The 21797-nt window shown below is 36.7% G+C and overlaps 1 protein-coding gene across 7 annotated transcripts in view; it reads right to left on the bottom strand.

The window, feature by feature from the left end:
* Positions 1 to 8838: 8838 nt before the first annotated feature.
* The window catches only part of MYOF (myoferlin), a 66246-nt gene continuing 53287 nt past the window's right edge, over positions 8839 to 21797 (bottom strand). For 3 of the 7 annotated variants that reach the window (XM_042818081.1, XM_042818080.1, XM_042818085.1), the window contains 18 exons: positions 21701 to 21777; positions 20229 to 20285; positions 18011 to 18022; positions 16856 to 16954; positions 16139 to 16264; positions 15531 to 15686; positions 15328 to 15419; positions 14498 to 14668; positions 13831 to 13979; positions 13454 to 13593; positions 12831 to 12919; positions 12653 to 12748; positions 11904 to 12045; positions 11575 to 11674; positions 10938 to 11131; positions 10179 to 10288; positions 9680 to 9827; positions 8839 to 9488 (listed from right to left, as the gene is read on the bottom strand). In XM_042818081.1, the coding sequence (XP_042674015.1) occupies positions 9453 to 9488; positions 9680 to 9827; positions 10179 to 10288; positions 10938 to 11131; positions 11575 to 11674; positions 11904 to 12045; positions 12653 to 12748; positions 12831 to 12919; positions 13454 to 13593; positions 13831 to 13979; positions 14498 to 14668; positions 15328 to 15419; positions 15531 to 15686; positions 16139 to 16264; positions 16856 to 16954; positions 18011 to 18022; positions 20229 to 20285; positions 21701 to 21777 (1994 nt within the window). In that variant the 3' untranslated portion in view covers positions 8839 to 9452. Of the gene's footprint in view, positions 9489 to 9679; positions 9828 to 10178; positions 10289 to 10937; positions 11132 to 11574; positions 11675 to 11903; positions 12046 to 12652; positions 12749 to 12830; positions 12920 to 13453; positions 13594 to 13830; positions 13980 to 14497; positions 14669 to 15327; positions 15420 to 15530; positions 15687 to 16138; positions 16265 to 16855; positions 16955 to 18010; positions 18023 to 20228; positions 20286 to 21700; positions 21778 to 21797 lie in introns of those variants that run through there. The other 4 variants (XM_042818084.1, XM_042818082.1, XM_042818083.1 and 1 more) reach the window with 3 other exon arrangements.

A 21797-nucleotide genomic window follows, 5' to 3' on the forward strand; every position in this document is an offset into this window, starting at 1 on the left:
AAGCCTACTGCTACCTTACAACAGAGCACACAGTCTAATAATGATGCTTCCTTCCCCCTCATGGCGAAATGCTTTAGCTTTTGCTTTAGCTGTCTAACATCTGGACCAGTGCAGGAAGGATACTGTGAGAATAGCAGAAATCATAGATAAAGTTTGTGTTGAAAGAACAAAATTAGCAGACGAACCATTGCTCGCTGTAGACAAATGTTCATAGGGGTTTCCCAGGTTCCTCCAAGCTTAGCAAAGTATGCAATCTGCGTGACATGCTCAAGGGCTGAGGCTGCAGCCAAGTTATGTGCGTGGAGGTAGGAACTTACGAATTTGCAGCCTGAATGATCTATATCCTGAGAGAAATACTTGCTTAAGTGCCATAATAAATAGTAGTAAGTATCACGCTGCTTTCTGGGCTAGAGTTCAGACCTTCTTTACCATAGGCAGGCTGAGCGCAATGGAGATTTACTGTGTGTTCCTGGGTGGAGCCCTGGAAGCAAAGTGTTAAAACGTTTGAATAGGAGATAATTGAATGCTTGACACTGGGACAGTCACTCTGTAGATGTGAGTAAAAATGAGCTCAGAACTAAGTTTCCTTTGAGACACCATTTTGCTCTGGAATTTGTCAAAAATACTTTTAAGTCACACAAATCTTCCAGAGAGATGTACTTATCTTAAAGAACTAAGTAACATAAGTGAAACTTCAGGTTTGCGGGTTGATTTCTGACTGTTGGGAATTGTTAATAGCTGATTATCCACTACAAAAGCAATAACTGAGAAGATGCACTGACATCTGTGCAGGCAAGCCTGCTCTGCAATGAGAAATGTGCTGCATGCAAAGAGCAGATAGGTTACTTCTTGGTTGTAACCCTGCTGAGGTGGTGGTAGTTTCATGAGAAACTTGGCATTCTGTCTTATTTTACAGTCTTAGGTGAGTGATGCAGAGTTTTGGAAAAGGAGATAGCTCACAGAAGTAGTCTTGTTCCCTGATAAATGTTGTTCTTACCACATCACTATTGTCTAGTAGTTTTTTTTTTTTTCCTCCTAGGAATGTAACTCATTGGCCTTTTTCCTCATGTACTTTCTTAGTAGCAACATAAATTATGAAAATTCTGTAAAGCATCCATCCACATTTTTACAAGGCAATAGCTTTTATGGCATAATTCAATTCATTGCTAGTATGTGTCTTCTTTTGATTTTGTCCGTGTTATTCATTCTCTTCCTTATCTCATGGAGACAAAGATGAAAGAAATTTATAAATGGGTCATCTGAAAAAATGCAACCCCAGTAAGACTACAGTTCACCAGGATCTCTGGAGCTGTTGTCTTCATGTTAGCACTTGGCTTCCACATCAGAGTTCATTCTGTTGTTTCTGCCAGCTAATCCGTAAGTTCTTTCAGTTTTCTCTTATGGCTGGAGTAGTATGGCAAGTGTTGGGGTTGACAAGTTCAGAGTGTTCTGGCCAGTATTTCAACTCATTCTCCTAAGGTTCTGGTGGTGGTGTGTTTTTTTTTTTTTTTTTTTTTTTTTTTTTTCCTGCTAAAAATTACAGTGACTATTTAAACCCTTCTAGATTATATGTGGTATGTGATAGCGTGGTTTGGATTCTTTTTATATCCATACTCCTGAAAATTTGTACTGCCATTATCCTGGACATGATCATGAACTGGTTAAAAACAATAGTAATAGGACTAGCACTTATGCTGGTAGGTTGTTGTGATCAGGCCTTGCCTGTATGGATTAACAGGAGTTTCTACTTTGTCCAAAACTGGAAGTAGCTTACTTGGTTGAAGCCAGCAGTAGACAGACCATTTCTGAATCAGCTAAGCAAAGTAGTCACTTCATTTTAGAAGGATTATGACTAATGAAGCAAGTTCACCAAACTTAACTTTCAGTTGAGGTAGTGTGTGCTGATCTTTTGCAGATAGTGGGGCAAGTTACTATTACAGCCTGACCCGTGATCCTAAGAGCTTGTGTAGTTCCACCACTACATACTGGAAGCAATACTGGTAACTTTCTGCAGGTTTTAATTGAAATTGAAACTTGTATTCATGATAAAACTGATGTGTATGTTATTTTTACAGATCAGCAATCAATTTCTTTTCTTTCTTCTTTTTAAATTTTCACACCAAATTTTCTCAGCAGTTAATAAGATTGTATTTTCTTTATATCCAGATCAAAATATTTCAGAGGTGAAATTTGGGTATTTCAGTTTTTGAGGCAGTGGTGAGGTGCAGCAGTGGATGTATACAAGATGGCTGAGGTTTTACGGAGCACGCATCCAGATGCTGAACAATTGCTGTGGGAAGGTATTTTAGACACGACTTTCTCACATAGACCCTGAGTCAGCATCTCTACCGTGTGATCTTTGCAAAGGTAAGGCTGGCTGAATTAGAGACGTTTCCCCATCTGTTCCAAAACGGACTAAGAGCAGATAAGTAGTCAAAACTGACGCTAAGTGCGGAACCCTCACAAGGCTTTGCCAGGTTGTCTGGCTTTTGCTGTGCAAAATGAATTTGGGGTTTCCACACATTTTTTCTTCTCGTTGCCCTGAATGCAGAAGTTGGCTTTCAGGCCCTTCTGCTAGTTTGCGAGCAGGGGAGGTACATTTCTCTTTTCATTGCTTTGGGGGATTTCCATTCCATTTTCCTTTAATTTGCTCCTCCCTGTTAATCGCATAAGAGAAGCTCAGAGTGTTAAGTGAACAGATAATTATTGGTCTATGTATATGGACAAGAAGAATTCAGATTTACATGAAAATAGCTAACTTCAGGTTAGATCTTTACATTTGGAAATAAGCTCTTTTCAGGTCTATTTTCCTTCTATTGTTATGTGCTTTATTTAATGTGAATGGTGGATGTTTGAGGAGGGACAGAGGTTTGTTTGACTATTCAGATTCATTGGCAGGGTTTAAGTTGGCACAGCATGGATAGGAGCTGGATGAGTGGAGGCATCTGATTTCTAATTAAAAACACACGCAGCACGTATACTTCTGCAGTTGAAGTAAATCAATTAAATCTTTTCTCAGAGTCGATCGCTTTTACCGGTCTACTTTTTTGTATGCGTATGTTTAAACTCTCAGCACAGTGGGACCATCACCGTTCTGTCAGAATTTTCTAAGGCAACAAAGAGAGCCAAAAGCCAAAACAGATCCCCCATAACAAAGCCTGTGAATGAGAACACCGGGATGAATTTCTGACCAGGTGTTCCAGTTCTCTTATTGAGTAAATACTTGTCTCGGTCTTTTTTCTCTCTTAATTTTCTAACGGTAGCATTTACACTGTGCAGGATTTTGCGGGAAGGCTCGCAGGTTATGTGGTAGAGCGCCCGTGTTTTGGGCTAGGGGACTTGATGCGGGCAGGATTAATTGTAGGAGTTTCATTGTTTGTCTCCTGCTCTGAAAGGGAAATCCTTTGCTGTGGGGGGAAAAAAAGGAAGCTGAAGGTAACTTCTGTGCCAGCTCGGAGTGTCAGAAATGTGGAGCAGGAGCTGATGGCTGGAGCTGCCGGAGGTGCCGTGTCTGGTGTCTTTGCTCGCTAGAAGTAAGGGCATAAGACTGAAGCAAAGGCGCTAATTAACTGTTAGTTCTCAGTCGTTGTCTGAAGGAAAGTATTTGTCAGCTTTGTTAATTAAAATAAAGACTTGGTGTATCCAGGAGAGCAGATGCATGTACAGAATATTTCTGCAGCATTTCTCCCCTTGAAATCAGGAAAAGTAGCATCGGGAAGTCTGGAATGGTGTTGCTGATACACTTCTCCCCAGTTAGCGATTTGTAAGGCTTTGCTCCTAACTACTTTTACATTTAAATAAGTGTCAAGCGTCTGAAGGGATTCTCTTAACTGCTTAGTTGCCATACTTGCAAGGTCTGTCTCCATGTCTAGTATACATGTGGACTGGTGGCCAAATACTTCTTAGTTGGTGTTTGTTTTTCTTTTTTTCTTTTTCCTCTTACGGTATTTATTCTTGGCGGGGTGGGGGAGAGGAGAATATTCGGAAGGTCCTTCGTAGGCGGTTGATACGATCTCATCCTTTGAGTCTGGCAACTGTCTTGAAAGTGGTTTTGGTGCACTGAGGCTTGCTAACAGAGGGCTTGACTTCACAATATTTTGTTTGGTGTCTTAAGAGATTGCCCTGTAGGATATACCCTCTGTTATTTATGTCAGCACACTGTAGCGCTATGGTTTGAAGCAAATAATAGTTTCACACTGGAGGGAAAAAAAAAAAAAAAAACCAAAACAAGAACAAAAACAAAACAAGACAGGGTGTAGTAAGAAATTGGTGTTGCTTTTTTTTGTTCTAAGTCTGATTTTGTTGGCTGAGGATGGGGCAGTGGACAGGAATAAATATCTAAAGCTACTAGTAGCATCATTGCCAGTGTATTGTGGGGCTGTAGCCCCAGTGGAGCAGGGACTCTATAGCTGATTCATGATCTTAAGAGAGTTTAATTTCTTCTTCATTATATTTGATCTGATAACCTGAGTGGTAAGGAGGAGTATACACACAAGTCAAGAAAGCTTGGCAACTGTGCAACAAGAGTCTCTCAGCTGTGAGTATGCATTGCTGTTCCCAGCTGCACAGTGCAGAGCTGAGTGCTTTCTTAGGGGTTCCTGCCATGGGCACGGGATGCAGTGAAATATGGGAGCTTGTTTATTTTGCAGTGTTTTCTTATTATATAAATGCAGGGAGGTACTGTGTCTTTTCTTTGTTCCTATGGAGTTATATTCTCTGGTGTTTCAACAGTAAGCTAAAATATGAACAAAAATGTCTGTTATCATTTAGTAGGTTTTTTGCATTTTTTTTATGCTCAAGATTCTGAGGGGTGAGTAAGTCTTCATGTGTGCATATGGGTGGTTTTAATATTCTCCCTGAAGAGAAGCATCTAATTTATATGATCTCTAGTTCCCTGTGGCTTCCATTAGAAGTAATATTATTACTCTGTCACTTCTCAGGCTAGTGCTGACCTCTTCATCTTTTCTTCTACAGGAAGCCTTACTGATTGCTTTCATTGTTCACATTTGAATCTTTATTCATTTATTACGGGCCTCTTTTGAGACCTATGTCAAAATCAAACAGGAGGTTTGAACATAAGCTGATTATGATTGATAGAATATTGTGACTTTGGTTTATTCACTGTGCCCCGCTGGATGATGGCTGCATTTTTTTTCTTAATTGCTGTTTCACACAGAGCTGTCCCATAGAGGACATACCTGTTCAGTGGGAGTTCAGGTGCTTGGGTGCAAATTAACAGTTCCATTACTGCCTAGCACCAGTTGCACTTAAGGTATGAATTCCCTACTCTGCTATTCTGCATCTCTTTATTTATAGGGATGTCTGTGTCTTCTTACAGCTTGGCACCTCAGCTTTGTTGTGGCCAAAAATTCAGTGTTTCTGAAGTACTGAGAGGAAGTCTGTGCATATTCAGTTCATTTCTCTGTCTGAAAAGATTCAACTCAAATTTGCTACCTCACTGTGTGTGCCCTTACAGATGTGGTGTTGGTGGGAACTTCCTCCAGCACTGTTACTATGGTAGCAGCACTACTGCAGGAAAAGGATGGAGAGAAAAGTTTTGGTCTGTGGATCCCGAATAGTTGCTGGCAACTTGCTGCAGCCCTCAGCTGTGTCGTGTACGATGCTAGAGGATCCTTGTCCGGTACTGGTGACAAGTAGCTCCCCTGAAGGAAGTCAGTGAATGCCTCCCTCCTCTGTGCTGCCACTTGTGCTTCCCTTTGAGGTGGCTGATGGTACCACTGCTGTTCAGGTCTGTTCACCTCCTGTGGTGTTCTGAATGCCCTGGTGCTTTGGTGCTTTTTGCTGCTATTTCTGGCAACTGTTAGAGCTAGGAGAGGAGCAGAACTGCCTTGGAGTCTTTCATAAGCAATTATAGTGTATTCAGAGCTTTTTGGTGGCTTTAGCAAAGAAAGCATTTTCCCTGCGGTATTCTTCATCCTATATTTGTCACTGGAATTTATCTGTCAGCCACAGTAAATGTAACAAAAGAAACTTTTCTGAAGAGTAGCTTTGTGGTTAGAGCACTTTTGGGCTCAGCAGAGTTTTTTTGGTTGTTTGTTTTTGGGTTTTTTTGGTTGTGTATTTTTACAGAATTTTTCCATTTTCTTTTTTTTTAGAGAATTACTTTCCAATACACTGCATGACAGTTCATTCATACCCAACAGTGAGCAGTTGTGTAAAACACCTGTGTTATTTACTAGCTAAGATAATAAGTTAGATTCAGCACTGAATGCTGCATTCTTGTTATCTGGTACTGCTTTCAAGTTGCCAGTAGACATTTAGGCATCACTTCAGCATGGAATGGAAACTTACACAACTGCACTAGACTCGGTGTGAACCAGGCTGTCACTTTGAATCACTTTCTGTATGTATTTGTAGATTAGGTATGTTCCAAAGGCGTTGACAGCTGTGCTTACCAAATACACTTTGTGAAGGAATGGGCTTCGGTGAGACTGCATTTTCTCCTAACTATTAAATAATGTTATTGTTCATATGTGAACTGTTTTTAAGGCAGGGATGAAGCATAAGCACTGGACTTTGCAAACAAATGAGACTTGGGATGTCATCTTGTGGTTGTTTGAAGAAATGCATGAACAGCGTGTGGCTGTTGCTGAGTTTACTCCTTTATTTTACCCTGAGCTGGTTTGGGAGCAAACATTTCTTCTTGAGCTACATCGTATTTTTTTTTTTTTCCTCATATAATCCATTGAGTTGTAAAGTAAATTACAGAAGCTCTTAATTTTCTCACAGCCAGTAGTCTGGTCCTGGGAAACTACAGAGTGCATTTACCACCATTTGAAGGGCATCTGATAGGAAATTGTACACTTCTTGGAAGGCTGAGTGCATCATTGCAGCTGCTGCTTTTGGAATATATGTGACTTCAGTGCTGCAATTTTGGTGTATTGATAGCAAGTGATGATATACCGATTTTATTTAGCCTTTAAGTGCTCTCTGTCCAGCTTTAGCCTTTCCTAGGCTTTCAGCTAGCTTGTATTTCATGTCTTAAGGACACTCAGGTGTAGCGAAGGTAGCCTCATCAAATAGAATTCATTTTTCCAAAACAGAGAAGTTATTTTGGACCCAGGTAATCATTTCTTTGGAACAAAGAGTCTATGTGTGTACTAAGGACTTGTGACAGGAGTGTCCCTGAACTGAACATGTCACTACAGTATTTTGGATGTGTAATTGCTGAAGTGAAAGACCAAGTTTATTTCTATTTTTCTGATCTGATCTTTACTTCCTGGTTGAAGGCCGGATTTATTTTTTTAATTGGGTGGATGTACTTCCCAAGCTGCATTAACAAATTGCAAACTTGAAGGGTGCAGCTTGTGGAAAATGTGACACAGATCTGCTCCAGGCCTTGAAGGAAATTTTCATTAGGAAAGTATGCAACCTCATGTGCCAAAACACAGATCAACTATAGGAATATGCTTAGTTGCAGTACAGAGGACAATTACTCTATAAACAAGATTTTTATGTAAAGTCATAACTGTGTGTATTTAACAAGTTACTATTTGAAGCAAAGCAAGCTTACAGAAATTCCTCCTCCCATGAGGAATTTCTAGGGTTAATTCATTCCCCATTTCCTATCACAAGGACTGGTGTGTGTTTTTTTTTTTTTTTTTTTTATTTTATTTTTTTCCTTCTGCGGATGTAAAGGGTGTTACCCTCAGTTTCTGTCAATTAGAGCAATACAGAGCCATCTTGGCTGGCATGGCAAGAAACAGCATAATGTTGTTACCCAGACAGAGCTAAATCTTTGCTACAGTATTTTTAAGCTGCTGTATTTTGGAGTCAAGCCTAACAGTTCTGTCAAGGATTACAGATGTGACTAGCATTGTATGTAAATGATAATGCTCTCATTTACTTGCTTGTAAACATATGCTTTCTTTGTTTCTGAAGTCAGCTGGGAACTAGGATGGATTTTCCAGCTTTTTAGTTACTTAAAACTGTAACATTTGCATAATTATAGCAAAACCATCAAGCCTAGGTTTGTTTGCACAGAGGCAGCTGGAAGAGAGTACCAAACTAGGTGCTAAGGGAGGAGTCTTGCTTGGATTTCTGCTCCATTTTATAACCGTGTTCTGAGGAATGCTGTTCCTAAATACCTCCTTAAAGCTAAATGTTTGTCTTGTGATAGCCATTACAAGCAACAGGTTTTTTTGAACTATCATGAGAAGCAAGCTGCTGGGATTTTTTTATTTTTCTTTGTCATACCTATGGCATTGACTGAGATATGCTTTATTGGTGGATGAGCAAACACTAGCTGATGCTACTGTCAATTATTTCTGGAGTGTATTTCTTTATTACTGTAGGGACAGTCCATCCATCTGGGTAGAGATTAGTTCTAGCTCTTTGCTCTCATTCACAGATCAAGATGCTTGAGCGTTTTTTCACCAAAAAATAAGGATGTATCTTTTTGACAGGATGACTGTTGGTTGTGCCTCCACTTTAAACAACAGGGCATCACAGTTATGTGATGCCTTTACTCTAACTTGTTCAACAGAATTAAGGCAGTAGCATTTATTTTGCCTGACGTGCACAGTTTTCACAGTACTACTTAAAAAAAGAAATCTGTGTGCTGCTAAATACAGACTTTAACTCTTGCAATTTTGACTGCCATCTTTCTTTAAGGCACGAGGAGTCTCAATGCAGTTACGTATGTCACTATCACACAAAGTGCAGATCCTACTGCAGACTTCCTATCTTTAAAGAACTGGAAAATGTTCATAGAGAGGCTACTGCTTTGACCATCCATACAATGAAAGTGAATCTCAGACTACAAACCTGATTTTAGTGCAACTGAACTTTTGCAATGGATGAATCTGGAAACTTGCATTTTACTTGTGGATAAGTTTATTTAAGCATTTTTAAGTTACAATAAGTAAATAGTATATTAATATAGTTGTTTCTACATATATGCAGTTCTAATAAGTACATAGTTACTGCAATGTAGATTTGATAACGTTGTATCCTACACAGAATGATGCTGAATCATTTTATGAAATCTGACCTATCTTTAATACACTGTAACATTTCCTTGGTACATGTAATAATAGTGGTGTAGTTTTTCATTAATTTAAAATGCAAGGTGCACCGATGAAGAGGAATTATCAAAAGATGTATCTGTTGAAAAACAGAAATAGCAAGAACTGGCAGTTTCCTGAGTGATTTTCATGAAAAATCTAGTTGGTATAAAAGCAAGGGAAGTCAGAACCTTACTGGGGTAGATATTACTGTATTCAAGAAATATACACGTGGGTCTTTTTGTTTTCTAAAATACCATCATGACCCCTTGAGTCTTGGATAACCTTGGTTAAATTCTTGTAATCTATTTTCCAGTTCAAAATACTAGCCAACAAAATACATGGAAAACCTTGCTCAATTTGGTCCGCAGTCTGAGGCAAAACCTCAGTACTATTTAAAAAGACGAGGTGGAAGAAAACTCTTCTTCAAATTGGTTTCACCATCTTCATTGACAAGTAGTTCTGTGGAAGCGAGAGAGGAAGAAACGAGGTGAAATGATGTATATGAAATACTCAGTGTATTTTTCAAAGAGATGTTATGATTCTAGCTGCGTCAGAATGCATTCAGGATGTGCTAATTTCAGTTAAAGAAAATAAAATATTTCAGAGTAAAGTAGAATGTAGGGAGTAAAGTAACACTTAAACATTCTTACCGGCAATGAATAGAGGAGTACTGCTACAAACAGGAGTATAATCAACAGGAAGATAAGGCCTATGAAGAGCCATTTAAACCTGCGCCACACAATAAATTTCATTGTCTTGCAGGGGTTTGTAAACCAAAGGAAGGAAGTATCAGGTCGGCTATATTTTGAAAAAACAAACAAATATTAATCATAGTTTAAATACAGACAATACTTAAGTGTGATAGTACAAATTATTTAAAATGCTCTGATCTAAAGCTCTGAGTTTAGAGCTGAAGGAGTTGATTTTTTTTTTTTTAATCAGTGTCACTCAAATATTGTGCCATTACACTGAAACAACCTTGCATTTTATCCTTATGCTTGTGGAAGGAAGCACAGATGGCTTTTAGAAGCAGTTCTTTAAAGGACAGATATAGCTAATCTATAATAGCTCATTGTAAATGAAGATTTTTGTCAGGAACATCATAGCTAGAAATACGTTCCTCAAGCTAGTAAGAGAAAGATATCTTACTTTGGTACATCTAGTTTGGGGTTCATGTTGGGTTCATCTCTTCCTTTACCAGCTGGCCTCTCCTCAGCTTCTTTTTCATTGACAACTTCCAATGTCATTTCAACTTTACCCTTCAGAAAACATATGACATAGTATCTTATTGAAAGAGCAAGAAGAGTACTTGTTTGGTACCTAAACACAGTAGTCATGGACAAGCTCATTTTGTGTGTGTCTGGGGGTTGGTGTTCCATTTCCATCTGAAAGTTCTGTACTACAGTGGTGTCTGAGAATGATAAATAGGAAAAAAGATCAACAAAAACAGCACATGTTTTTGCTGATTCATTAGTAGTTGCATATTAAGCTCCATATTGCTTTTTCCAATTTACTAAAACAAAATCAATTCTGCTTTTCTTTCAAGAACAACTCAATGACTGCATCTTTGCCTAATGACTAAGCATCTTGGTTTTTTTGTTGCTGTTGCTGACAGATGTTTTGGACTTTTTTCCCTTTGTTTATTGAGTTGCAGTATCAAGTTTTAAAAGCAAAAGCACTGGAAGAAAATAGAGCATACATTGAAAAGGCGTAACACCTCCAGCAAATGATAAATATGTATTTTGTTTAATTCTTCACACATTTTGAGTCCAAGGTCTAATCATATGCTTGAATATCTTTAATTATGAGAGTTCAAACATAGCACCGGTTAATTAGAATTTTTTCCCAGGTAGATCCTTTGCAATTAAAAGATTGCAATTTTGAAGAGAAGGAAAGTAATAACCATACCGCTAAAATGCGAGAGCCATCCTTTTCAACACAACATGGCCACCACCCCTTCATGGATTTCTGTTCAAAGAGAGAGGCAGTCATGGAAGCCTTCTGAGAACTGTCTGCTTTGTATTCTGGAATCATGTCCATATTGCACTTCTCCGGAACTTTTGCTGGAATTATTGTTCTATGTAAATCAAGTTCCACAAAACCTAGCAGACAAACAGAGTAAAACATAGACACTGCATAATGTGACCAACAAAAAGCAAAGCGGTTCAATATAAGCCTTTCCCGTATCCAAACATGTTCCAGGAAAAAAAAAAAGTGATCAAATACATGTAACGTTCTTCTTTGTTTAAGCATGTTGTGAGGGGCAAGTTTGACGCAGTAGGCTGTGTTTACACTTATCTTTTTGATGTTGAATGCATTAGTATTGATAAAATGTACTTAGCTGCAGTATCAACCCTTTTTTTTTTTTTAAATGAAAGATAACTTGATCTTTAGTATTTTTTTCCCTAGGTACTTAAAAAGAATATAACAAAGTATAGAAATATAATGCTCAAGTAATTTGTGATAGTTAAATGTATTATTTAGCCAACAATACTTTCAACATACAGCCCTTATATAATAATTTAAAATTGTTTTGCTTTCTTACCAAGATAGTCATCCAGGGAGAATTTGTCATTATCCCATATCTGGATGATCAGTTTGGGTGGGATTCTGAATTCTGTCTTGTCAAGGCTCCAAAAATGTTCCTAAATATTTAAGAAAAAAAGGGGAGAAAAAAAAAAAAGGAAAGAGAGAAGCCTGCCACTTGTGGCCAACATTGTTCCTGGCTAAAAGGAATCTAATGTTTAAATTTAATATTTGTATTGAGAAAACTATGACAAACTGAGCCAAGCTGCCTCTGTGTATACAGTGAAAAAAATTATCAGACTAGTTAAAATCTATGTTTTAAGTATAGAAATTTTCAAAAATACCTACCTTTTTGGAAACTATGCAGAGTTGCTCTGCTGGGAGATAGTCAAAAGGAAAAACAAATCTCCAGTTGAAGTTTCCTTCTCCATCCAGTGATCTGTAGTGAACATCTGTTTTCTGCTTATTTTCCTCATTACCAGGCATCCATCTGTAAGCACAGATGGACATCTTTGGTGGCTGCAGTGGAACCACACAGTAGCTTGTACTACAGCCATGTTACTGAGTAGCTGCAAACAAGCCAGAGAAGTTGCTCACAGAGGCATGGAGGCTTTCACACTCTTTCAGTTCAGTGCTGCAAACATGAACACTCAAAACAAGCTTTTGATCTGCCAAGACTATTGCTCTCTCTGTGGTGAATTGGTTTGTTACTTTTTTTTTTTTTTTTTTTTTTTTTTTTAGGAGTTGTTAGATAAATACTCTATAGTCTTTTGGTTTCTGTTGAATTTTTTTACATTAAGACTAGGAAACTTACAAGATTTCAGGATACGTAGCACCAAAGCTAACTCCCTACTTATCTGTTACTTCTCATCTCTAGGTTTTTAGGTTTAGCCTTAAAAGGCTGCACTTCTGGGATTTTTTTATAAAACAGTAACTGTTCATGCTGTATCTTACAGTACTTCTGAGCTGGGTACTATTTCAGAGGGTACAGGGTACACTGATTTGGCTGAACCAGACCATTTTTGAAATTCATTCTCTGGGCCAGGATATCCTGAACATCATTCATCTGCAAGTGTTACAGAACAGGATGCTCCTACCCCTTCACATAAATGTCGCTCATTTCTTCCCCTGTGATGCTTTTTTCATCCAGAAGGACATCTTTGGTGTTCCAGACAATCACTCGTAAGACATACCTAAGAGAAAAGATGTTCAGAGAAAAATAATTGAGTTAGCTTTGTCAGGGCTGACAGATGGTGTGCAAATACAAATACTTACTTTTTAGCTTTTCGGGGAGTGATGTTGAATGGAGGGCCTGGAGGTCCTAAGCTTTTGGGGAAAACATCAACCCACATCTGAAGCTTTCCCTGCAGTGGTAGAGAAGATGAATGAGGGAGTGCTATGTACACGTTCATGTTGGCCATGATAATTCCCTGGAAATGCCTACTGACTTGCTTAGTAGCATCTTTTAGCCATAGAGCAGACTCGATGTTAAGATTGTCAGAACTTCTCAGGTTCCAGCTAGGGGTAAGCACCATCCCTCATGTTATACTTCCTCAAATAAACAATGCCAAAAATTCAGAAGGTGGTAGAGACATGAATTCCTAGGGAATTCAGCGCAGTTGGGTGCCTAAGTAGTTCTCATTCTGTAGTTACAATTTTTTGTTCTCCTATATTTTATTAAGTGCAGCATCATTTGTGTCTGATTATTTGTGGCTGGTGGCCTTCGTGTTGTAGAGGAGCTGCCCTCTACACTAGACTTAAGCAAGGCAACCACTGCAGATTTCGTACTCTATTTGAAATACAGGCTCATCTATTTATTTAACTTCAACTTCTCTGATTGCTATGGGAATGCAATATTTCTGCATTCAAGAAACTGAAATAAAACCATTTCACAGTACCTGAGGGATGTTCGGCTGGAAGGTGCTATATAAGGTCCTTGTCTCCACATGCTCAGGTACCAAACCCTGAGTTCTGAGAATATGAAGGGCAAGCCGCTCTTCACCTGGACCTAGGTGCTGATGTAGTACTTTATTGGCTTCTGAAATAGAAAAAGGAAATAGAGCAAGGGCTTATGATCCAGAATCTGCATTTGAAACTTAAAAAAAAAAAAAAAAAAAAAAAAAAAAAAAAAAAAAAAAAAAGTAGAATTTAGCACAAATCTGTGCACACTAGAGTCAGATTTTTCCCCCCTCATCTTCCATAAATAGTGGAGAAGTTTTATATCTGTACCAATGTGAATTTAAGAGAGAAATGTAGAGTAGATGAACAAGCTCACCAACTTCCTCCAAAGTATAATCTCGTCCCCCGTAGGTAATCCTTCTACCATTTTCAGAGAAGACAGGAGGAGCGTAGCCTTTAAACCTGGCTATGTTTTGCAATATCTGGGTTGGTTTCAGCTGATCACGCCAGGTATTCACACCTGAACTTTTAGGAAAGCAACAAAATGTGTCCTAAAATTAATCACCATTCCAGGTATTTGCAGATTGTGTAAAATGTATTTACTAGCTTTAAACCAATCCAGAAAGGGCAGAATTGCAGCTGCCTGGACCAGCTGACTGATCTTGATAATGACACAATTACCTTTTGAGAGAGAGTGCATTTTTCTTTGCATATCAAAACAACGCTTTAACAATGCTTTCATATTAATTCCCATGAATAAGTCAGAAAATTGTGTTGTGTGTTCTCTGCATAGAAAACATACATTTTACTACAGGAAAAGAATACTGAACTTTGACTTCTCTTTTTTCAGTTAAGGCTCTTCTGAAGATTTTGCAGCTTTACGTTAAAGATGATACAGTGAGCTTAACAACCAAGCAACAGAAGCCACACTCTTGTTTTTCTTCATTTTAGTTATATATTTTAAAGTGCCAGTTTGTTTTATTTGTTACAGAGTGAGGACTAGATCTACCAGATACAACTTTCGAATGGACAGCATGACTTACGTGCAGTACTGCTGTGGGATGCCACAGTGAGATCCGTAACGGGACAGAAATCTGTTCTCAAGATCAATTATGGTTTCACCTACTTTTTCATCACGAGTCAATGTGTCATAGTCATAGACTGAAATTTTCAGGTCTTTTTCTTGAGGTAAGAAGCAGCTGAGTTCATACATTCTAAATATAAAAATGTCCAGTTATCACTATTGCTCAAAAAGTTTATTTTTGAGGAATGACCTTTATAAGATATTAAACAGATGCTTTTGGTGTTGATAATTCTAGCAGCAATTACTACTGATACACTCCTTGGTAGTTGTACTCATTAAGAATTACATTTTATAGTCTTACAGATATTGCAACATTCCTTCTTGCACAATGTGATACTGATAGCGTGGCTTTATTAGCCACGGTATAAAAAATGCTTGTTTAATCCATAGCTTTTGTATGATTAGAACTTAATCTATTTTTTTTAAAAATCACAATACAAACACAGCTGGAGCTTCTATAAATGTTTTAAATGTTTTCAAATTTCCCAAATGTAAAAATTTTCCTTCTTTTTTGTATTTCTTTATTCTGGCATTAGGGCAATTTTAAGATGCATGTTGTGTTTGTGCTGTTTACGCATGTAATTCAGAACACTTATAGACTAGCCAAACACCTTTGCTGCCCATTGATTTCAAAGTGAAATGCCTTTTGGAACTTAATTTGTAATTGTCCATCTATAACTGTGAATACTACACTGGATCTCTATAATAACAGTTAATTGTATGACATTATCAGAAAGCATGAAAACATTCTGAAATACAGAAGATTAAAAATACAAAGAAGTTTGTTACCTGCCAAAAATGGGGTTGAGAGTATTAGGCACATAATTATCTCTGTCTTCAATTACTTTTTTGCTTAGGGTTATTTTTATATAAGGATCACACTATTCAAAATAAGAAGAAATACTGTTAAGAAATTATTATAAGCTTAATTGTATTTAATCTCTAGTACAGCAGGGTTACATCACAGACATTCCAAAACCAACAAGTCTTACCAGCCCATTATTATCCTGGGGTTGAAGCTGCAAAGCTCTAACGATATAAATTCGCACAATACACTCCTGAGGCCCACTGTCTGGTAGCTCACAGAACTGGCGGGGAGGAGCTGGAGTAGTGGGATCATCAGGTAATGCATAGATTTTAAAGGACCCCTAAAAAGTAACATAGAGAATCAGTCAAGGTAAATGTAGAAAAGTCAGTCCTATTTATCCTATGCATATAGACAATTTTACATAGAAACAAGAAAATCACAGTTTAATTCAACTTAAAAGTTATAACTCGGAAGTCATTTGACTTGGGTAAGACCATAAAAGTAAAATTACATCCTGGGAAGGTTCTGTTCCACAGGGAAGAATGCATTAATATTAATTAGTTCTTTTGAATTAACTATTATCACATACAGTGTAAACCATGTGCAGCTGTTCCTTCTGTGAAAAATAGAAAGGATCATACCTAAGCAGTTAAGAGCATCTGCTGCCCCTACTAACACGCCTCTGTATTTAACTGCTGAAATGCTTGCATTTAGATTTACTAAAATGATAAATACTTAAATGCTGGATGCAGTCTCTTGTACTCTGTTTTTTGCCCATTACCTGAAATTTACCTTAAATTCCCCAACAACTGATGGATCATCACTGTCCTCAGCTTTGCCTCTGTATAGCTTAAACGTATCACAGAAATCTGTTAGATTATTAAATTCTGGTACCTTTTCCAATTCACAGTCATACACCTTTAAAGAAAGAAGAAAGGATAAAAGCACAGTTCAGAAACTGTATGTATCAGCTACAACAGTTGGCACTGTTGGGAAAGCATATTGTACATTGGTTAGAATATCTTACAGAACTAAAGAATTCAGAGCTATTTTTATTTTTACATCTAAGTGGAAGCAATGGAATATTTGAATTGCTATCAGGCTTCATTTAAGCCTCATTAAAAACAATAAATAGCATTTCACCACCTAATCTTTACCTTCTTCATTGAGCGCATTTAGAAAAGTGTGGAAGTGGTAAGGTTTCAACTTCTAATGAAGGAATGCTAACTGATACTGCCCCCTGTCTGTTCATACTTTCTCAGTCTGGATGTTTAGTCTAACACTGAAACGGAATATTATTCCTAAACTCTTAATACATCTCTCAGTAAGGGGAGTCATACAGTAAAGAAGCAGATTTCTTAAACTTTTACCACAAGAATTAATAACAGACCTTTACATGAAATCACTACAGCTAAATTTTGAGGTTTTAAAAAACAAAGGGTACAGCTTTGACCAGGTTTGGGGATTTTAAAGTTGGCAAATATTCACTTCTTTTTTCTAGAGCAATACCTTTAATGTATCATATCCTTTTGTAATATACTGTCCACATTTCTCATGTTCTCCTATTGAAGCATAGAATTTGCTCCACCAATCAACAATTTCTTCCTCCTTTAAAAAAAAAAAAGACAAGACTTTTTACAGGGAGGTAGAGTCTCTCATTCCATGCTGTGCAGCCAAAACAACAGTTAACCATGTAAGAATGTATTCTCCAAAACTTGTTAGCAGTTAAAAAATATCAGAGTTTTATATGAAAGACAGAATTTAGAATATAATTAAGGCTGAAATAGGTGGAATTTCTCTTACCCAGGGTTAGACGTCTATAATGCAACTACATTTAGTAGTCAGAGAGCCATGTCCAAGAAAACAATTATTAATTAGCTGTGTCTAGATAACCATTTTAAAGGTTTGATTTCTGGAGGCGTACTTATTTCTCTCCTCCATCTTCCAGTAGTGCAGCACAGCCTTCTATAGCTTCCTATGTCCTAGACTGCTTAAGTCAGAGGAAGTGAATGTATGCTTAGATGGAGCATTCAGTTACTTAGTGTTTTTCCTTAAGTCTACCATACCTGGGGTCCACTGCAGGAATTGCATTCCTCTAAAAACTATAGTAAACCTGTTATGTAATTTTTTAAGGTGCTTATCCTGAGGGGAAAATGTGCTAATTTGCTTTTGGCATTCCCTTTTCTTTTCAAATTGTTGCTGTATAATTACATCAATTATAATTACAGATCTGCAAATCTGAACATACATCACTCCATTAAACGCGGTGGAAATCATCTGTACCACCGTGTCAGAATCCTGTAGGTTTCAAATGCAGTTGAAGAAAAAAATGAGCAATGAACTCTTAAACACAATACTTCAGCAACTCTCATGCAACTGCTACATGCTAACAGTTTGTACATTCAAGTAACTGTAGTTTTGATTTTTTTTTTTTTTTTTTTTTAGTTATTTAACACTGATAACAGATTTTCCCCTCCCCTCTCCACCTCCCCCCTCCGCAGAGTTCTATTTTCCATATTTTTCCCCACCTGTTAACATAACAAAACTACTCTCTCCTGAAAACATACTCTAATCAGAAGTAGCACTTTTCCACTGTATATTTTCAATTGGGGATTTCATTTGTGAGAAAGCAATGTATAGATTTTGAAGAATAGTATACGTTACCTTTTCTGTAAGCTGCTCAGGAGAATCAATCCATTAAAAAGAAATAATAGAAACAATTATGAGGATATGCTTTGTAGAATTTAATAGACTTAAGTAAGCTTTTAGAGCTTTGCTTTCTTGTATTTTGTTTTTGTATAGTTTTGCATGTAAAGTAACCAATACCTTAAAACTTGTAAAGAATATTCAGACTGCATGCATATAACTTTTTTGCTGCTGTCAGTATGACCTTGATGTTAAACTTAATTGAAAATATATATAAATGAAAAACAAACTATAAAAAAAAAATCCCAAGCTGTATGTTTATAGGGCTGTGAGGCAGTACCGTCCTGTGCTTCCTGTCCTTCTTCACATAAAAAAGCAAAACCTTTCACTGCAGCATTCAACTCTGGCTTCTATTTATTCATTTCCACAGTACTTGGAGCATTCCCTGCTTTTCCACTTGCACAGTACACCGGATCTGATTTAAACATATTTCATCTGAAATAAGAGCACTTGCGCAAGTGAATTTATTCAAGAGATTCTTTCCCAAAAAAGTTTTGCATATATAGAATTGAAGTGTTTTGGTTTTGTTTTTTTGCTTTTTTTTTTTTTTTTTTTTGCATATTTTAGATATCAACTTCTTTACAAAACAATTTGCTAAAAATCAGTAGCATTTTCCCTTTCTACTACCATTTTTTCATTTGTTTACAGGCTACAGAATTTCAGAAACTGGAAAAAAATGTGAATTATAAAATGCACTAACAATCAGGATGTGTGCCTACAGATTTATCTGTGCAGTAACAATCTGCACAATCCAAAACGCTTCACCTGTTGAATAAGAGATACTGCAAACAAGATCAGATGTTCCATTAAGAGCAAGCATCATGCATTCCATTTGGAAGCCAGGATTATCTAGCGCAATTTGTTCATGTTCATGTTGTGTCCATTGTGGCTTAATTTAAAGGCATAATCCATACATTTTGGTGAAAAGCAAAAGAGATGTGCAAAGCATTTTATGAGTACAAGCCAAATGCATCAATAGGTCAGGATGCCATTCTGATATATCATATTCTTTTAACTCTATTTATATTCTGAACATAATTATCTTTCAGGGATTTTCAGGCCTGCTATGTTTTAGTAGTCTTGTCTAACTGTAAAACAAAGTGCCCCATAAATCTGCAAAATATTGTCTATTTCTGCTTTAAAGGTAACTCAAGTTATTTATTCTTAGAAACTATATTACTAATTCACAAAATTTATAAGCAACATTGAATTAATTGCTATATTTAAAATTGACTTTGTTTAAACACTGACTTGGTTTACAACATGAAGGGTAGGTAGCTTACAACTGTGGAACAATTGCCAAAACTCCAAATTTGGAGACTATTCACAAAATATAATTGCAGCATAATACTGATTTATATATATATATATATATTTTATATACCTTCAGGTGTCCCTTCAAGTAATGTACTTCTCTGCATTGAGAAGAAATGGTTATGGAAAAAGTAAATCCAAATCTTCGGGCTTTCTTTCAAAATTATCAAAACAAATAATGAGTGCTCTGGCTTTGGATGCTATTGCTAGAAGTGGTAAGCAGGATGCACTCATAGAATGCCAAGGAAACAGGGTAAAATGCCATATGATAAATTTGAGATTTTGGAGTGAAATATTCACTTGGCAAAGACCATTTAGCAGTTACTGCCTTTTTTTTTTTTCTTTTTAAATCTGTCCATTGATTTCACTGTGGACTGTTATACATAAGGTATGTCTACACTGAGCGATTAGCTTTTGAATACCTTAAAATTATAGGAAAAAAGAGAATGGATCCCTACCAAAAGTTAGGGTTAGAATTTTATTTACTGCACATTTATTTTAGTGTCTGGAAAACAGACTTTTGAACAAATTTCATACACCAATAGTGTCACTGAATCATTTTGGTTAATTTTGGTGCTTTCAGTACAAAGATTTTAAATAATAAATAACGATATAGTAATATTTAAATATTATAACAGTAGTTAATACACAGACATAGTGGGATATTTATAAGTCTCCAAAGGACGTTTTTTATTACCTTAATATTTGTAATTAATCTTATTAGATTCACTTTTAAGAATCATTTCCTCCAAGATCTCTGTATGGAATTATTGCTAAGATAAGCTCAGCCACAAGACCACATCCCATTAATATTGTGCTACCATTCTGGTCATCTCCATGCAGTATTTCCATACATACATACATGCACTGTGGTTGGAGAAGCCATTTTGCTGAGTGCTGTTGACATACTGCTTAAACACTGGAAATTGGAATGTAATTGATGAAATTTCTGCCTTTTGTGTCCTTATGATATTGCCTGCATATCCCTTATGCCTTCCACAGTTGTACTTAGTTATTTCAGACTGAATTGCTTTGAATATTATTCTTTCTCTCATATGGATGCAATAACTGTACACAGGTTTGTACTATGTTTTGTTTGGGTGATGTCAAACTCCAAAAGAAATTGTTTCACCTTATCTAGCATTTAAAATATTTCCTATCATAAACAAAATCAGCTAAAACTATTCACATCAGTTTTGCCAGTGGGTTTGGATCTTTTCAAAGTCTTTTTTCTTAATTTTTACTACCTTTAGAAATGCTATCTGTGCCATCTAGAAAACATTAGAACATAAGGCTTAATTCAGATTAAAGAAAAGACATTTTTCTACTGTTATAAATTAAATATTTAGGACACTTTACTTGTATGAAGGAAATAAATATAAGAAAATCTATGGAACAACTCAATTGTAAAGTTTCATGACATGAGAATGCTAAAGAAGAAACAAAGGAAGAATAATACAATCAGTGACATTAAAATAACAAATAGTATTTACTTTGGGACCTCTGTAACAATGAAAAAATACTTATTTTTGAAAAATCAAAGTTATGGATTAAAAGCCTACAAAATTAACATACTAAAGCATACTTAGCCTATTTTTGTCAAGAAAGCTCTATCAGCAATTTGTGAAAATATCTTCTAGATTAAGTTCTAAAATTATGGAAAATTTTTCTTTGAAAAGATGTTTGGAATTTGCCTTCTCTGAGGTTCTAAGCCAGGAATACAATTCTGCAAGCTGAATTATTTTTACCTGTAATGTCAGACTGCACTGTGGAAGTTCTGACAGAATCAGAGCAGTAGTGTAGGGAGAGTCAGAAGGCACAAGAGAACAGGAAAGAAAAGAGGTGTTAGTATAGAAAATGTTTGTGTTAGCAGTTTTGGATGACTGTACAGTAAGAAAGGCAAAACCACACCTATGGGGGAAAAAAAAATGAACAGCTGTAGGTCTGTGCTACAGCAGTTTTGATTCTGTCATCATCAAAGCATATACCATCTGCTTGCTTTATTTGAAACTACTGTGTGAGAACAGGCCACTCTAAAATTACCAGTAGGTGACTGGGTAATATTCTACCATACTATCATATTCTTCCCATTGAATGACTGAATTCCTAAGCTACTGGGTAAACTGTAACTTACATTTACAGTTTGATGTTTACTATATGAAAACAGAGGATGAAATAATTATCGTATTTCCTTTGCTTTCCTGTATTCAAAGGAAGTTTGCTCCATCTGACCTTTCAGGAGGCTACATTACTGATAGTTTTGCTGCTTAGCTAATCAGAAATCACAGCTCTGAAGAAAAAGAAGAAAGTCAAGCATCAAATTTCAGACACTACCTGAGCTGCTAGCAGTGGTTGCGTGTCCTCCATTTCTATTACTGTATCCCGGCGAGGTGCAGCAGAGAGTAGACTAACTGTAAGCCAAAGATTTTAA

The sequence above is a fragment of the Centrocercus urophasianus genome, unplaced genomic scaffold (assembly GCF_019232065.1).
Source record: "Centrocercus urophasianus isolate 14NV4802_14NV808 unplaced genomic scaffold, USGS_Curo_1.0 seq_17, whole genome shotgun sequence".
NCBI lineage: Eukaryota > Metazoa > Chordata > Aves > Galliformes > Phasianidae > Centrocercus > Centrocercus urophasianus.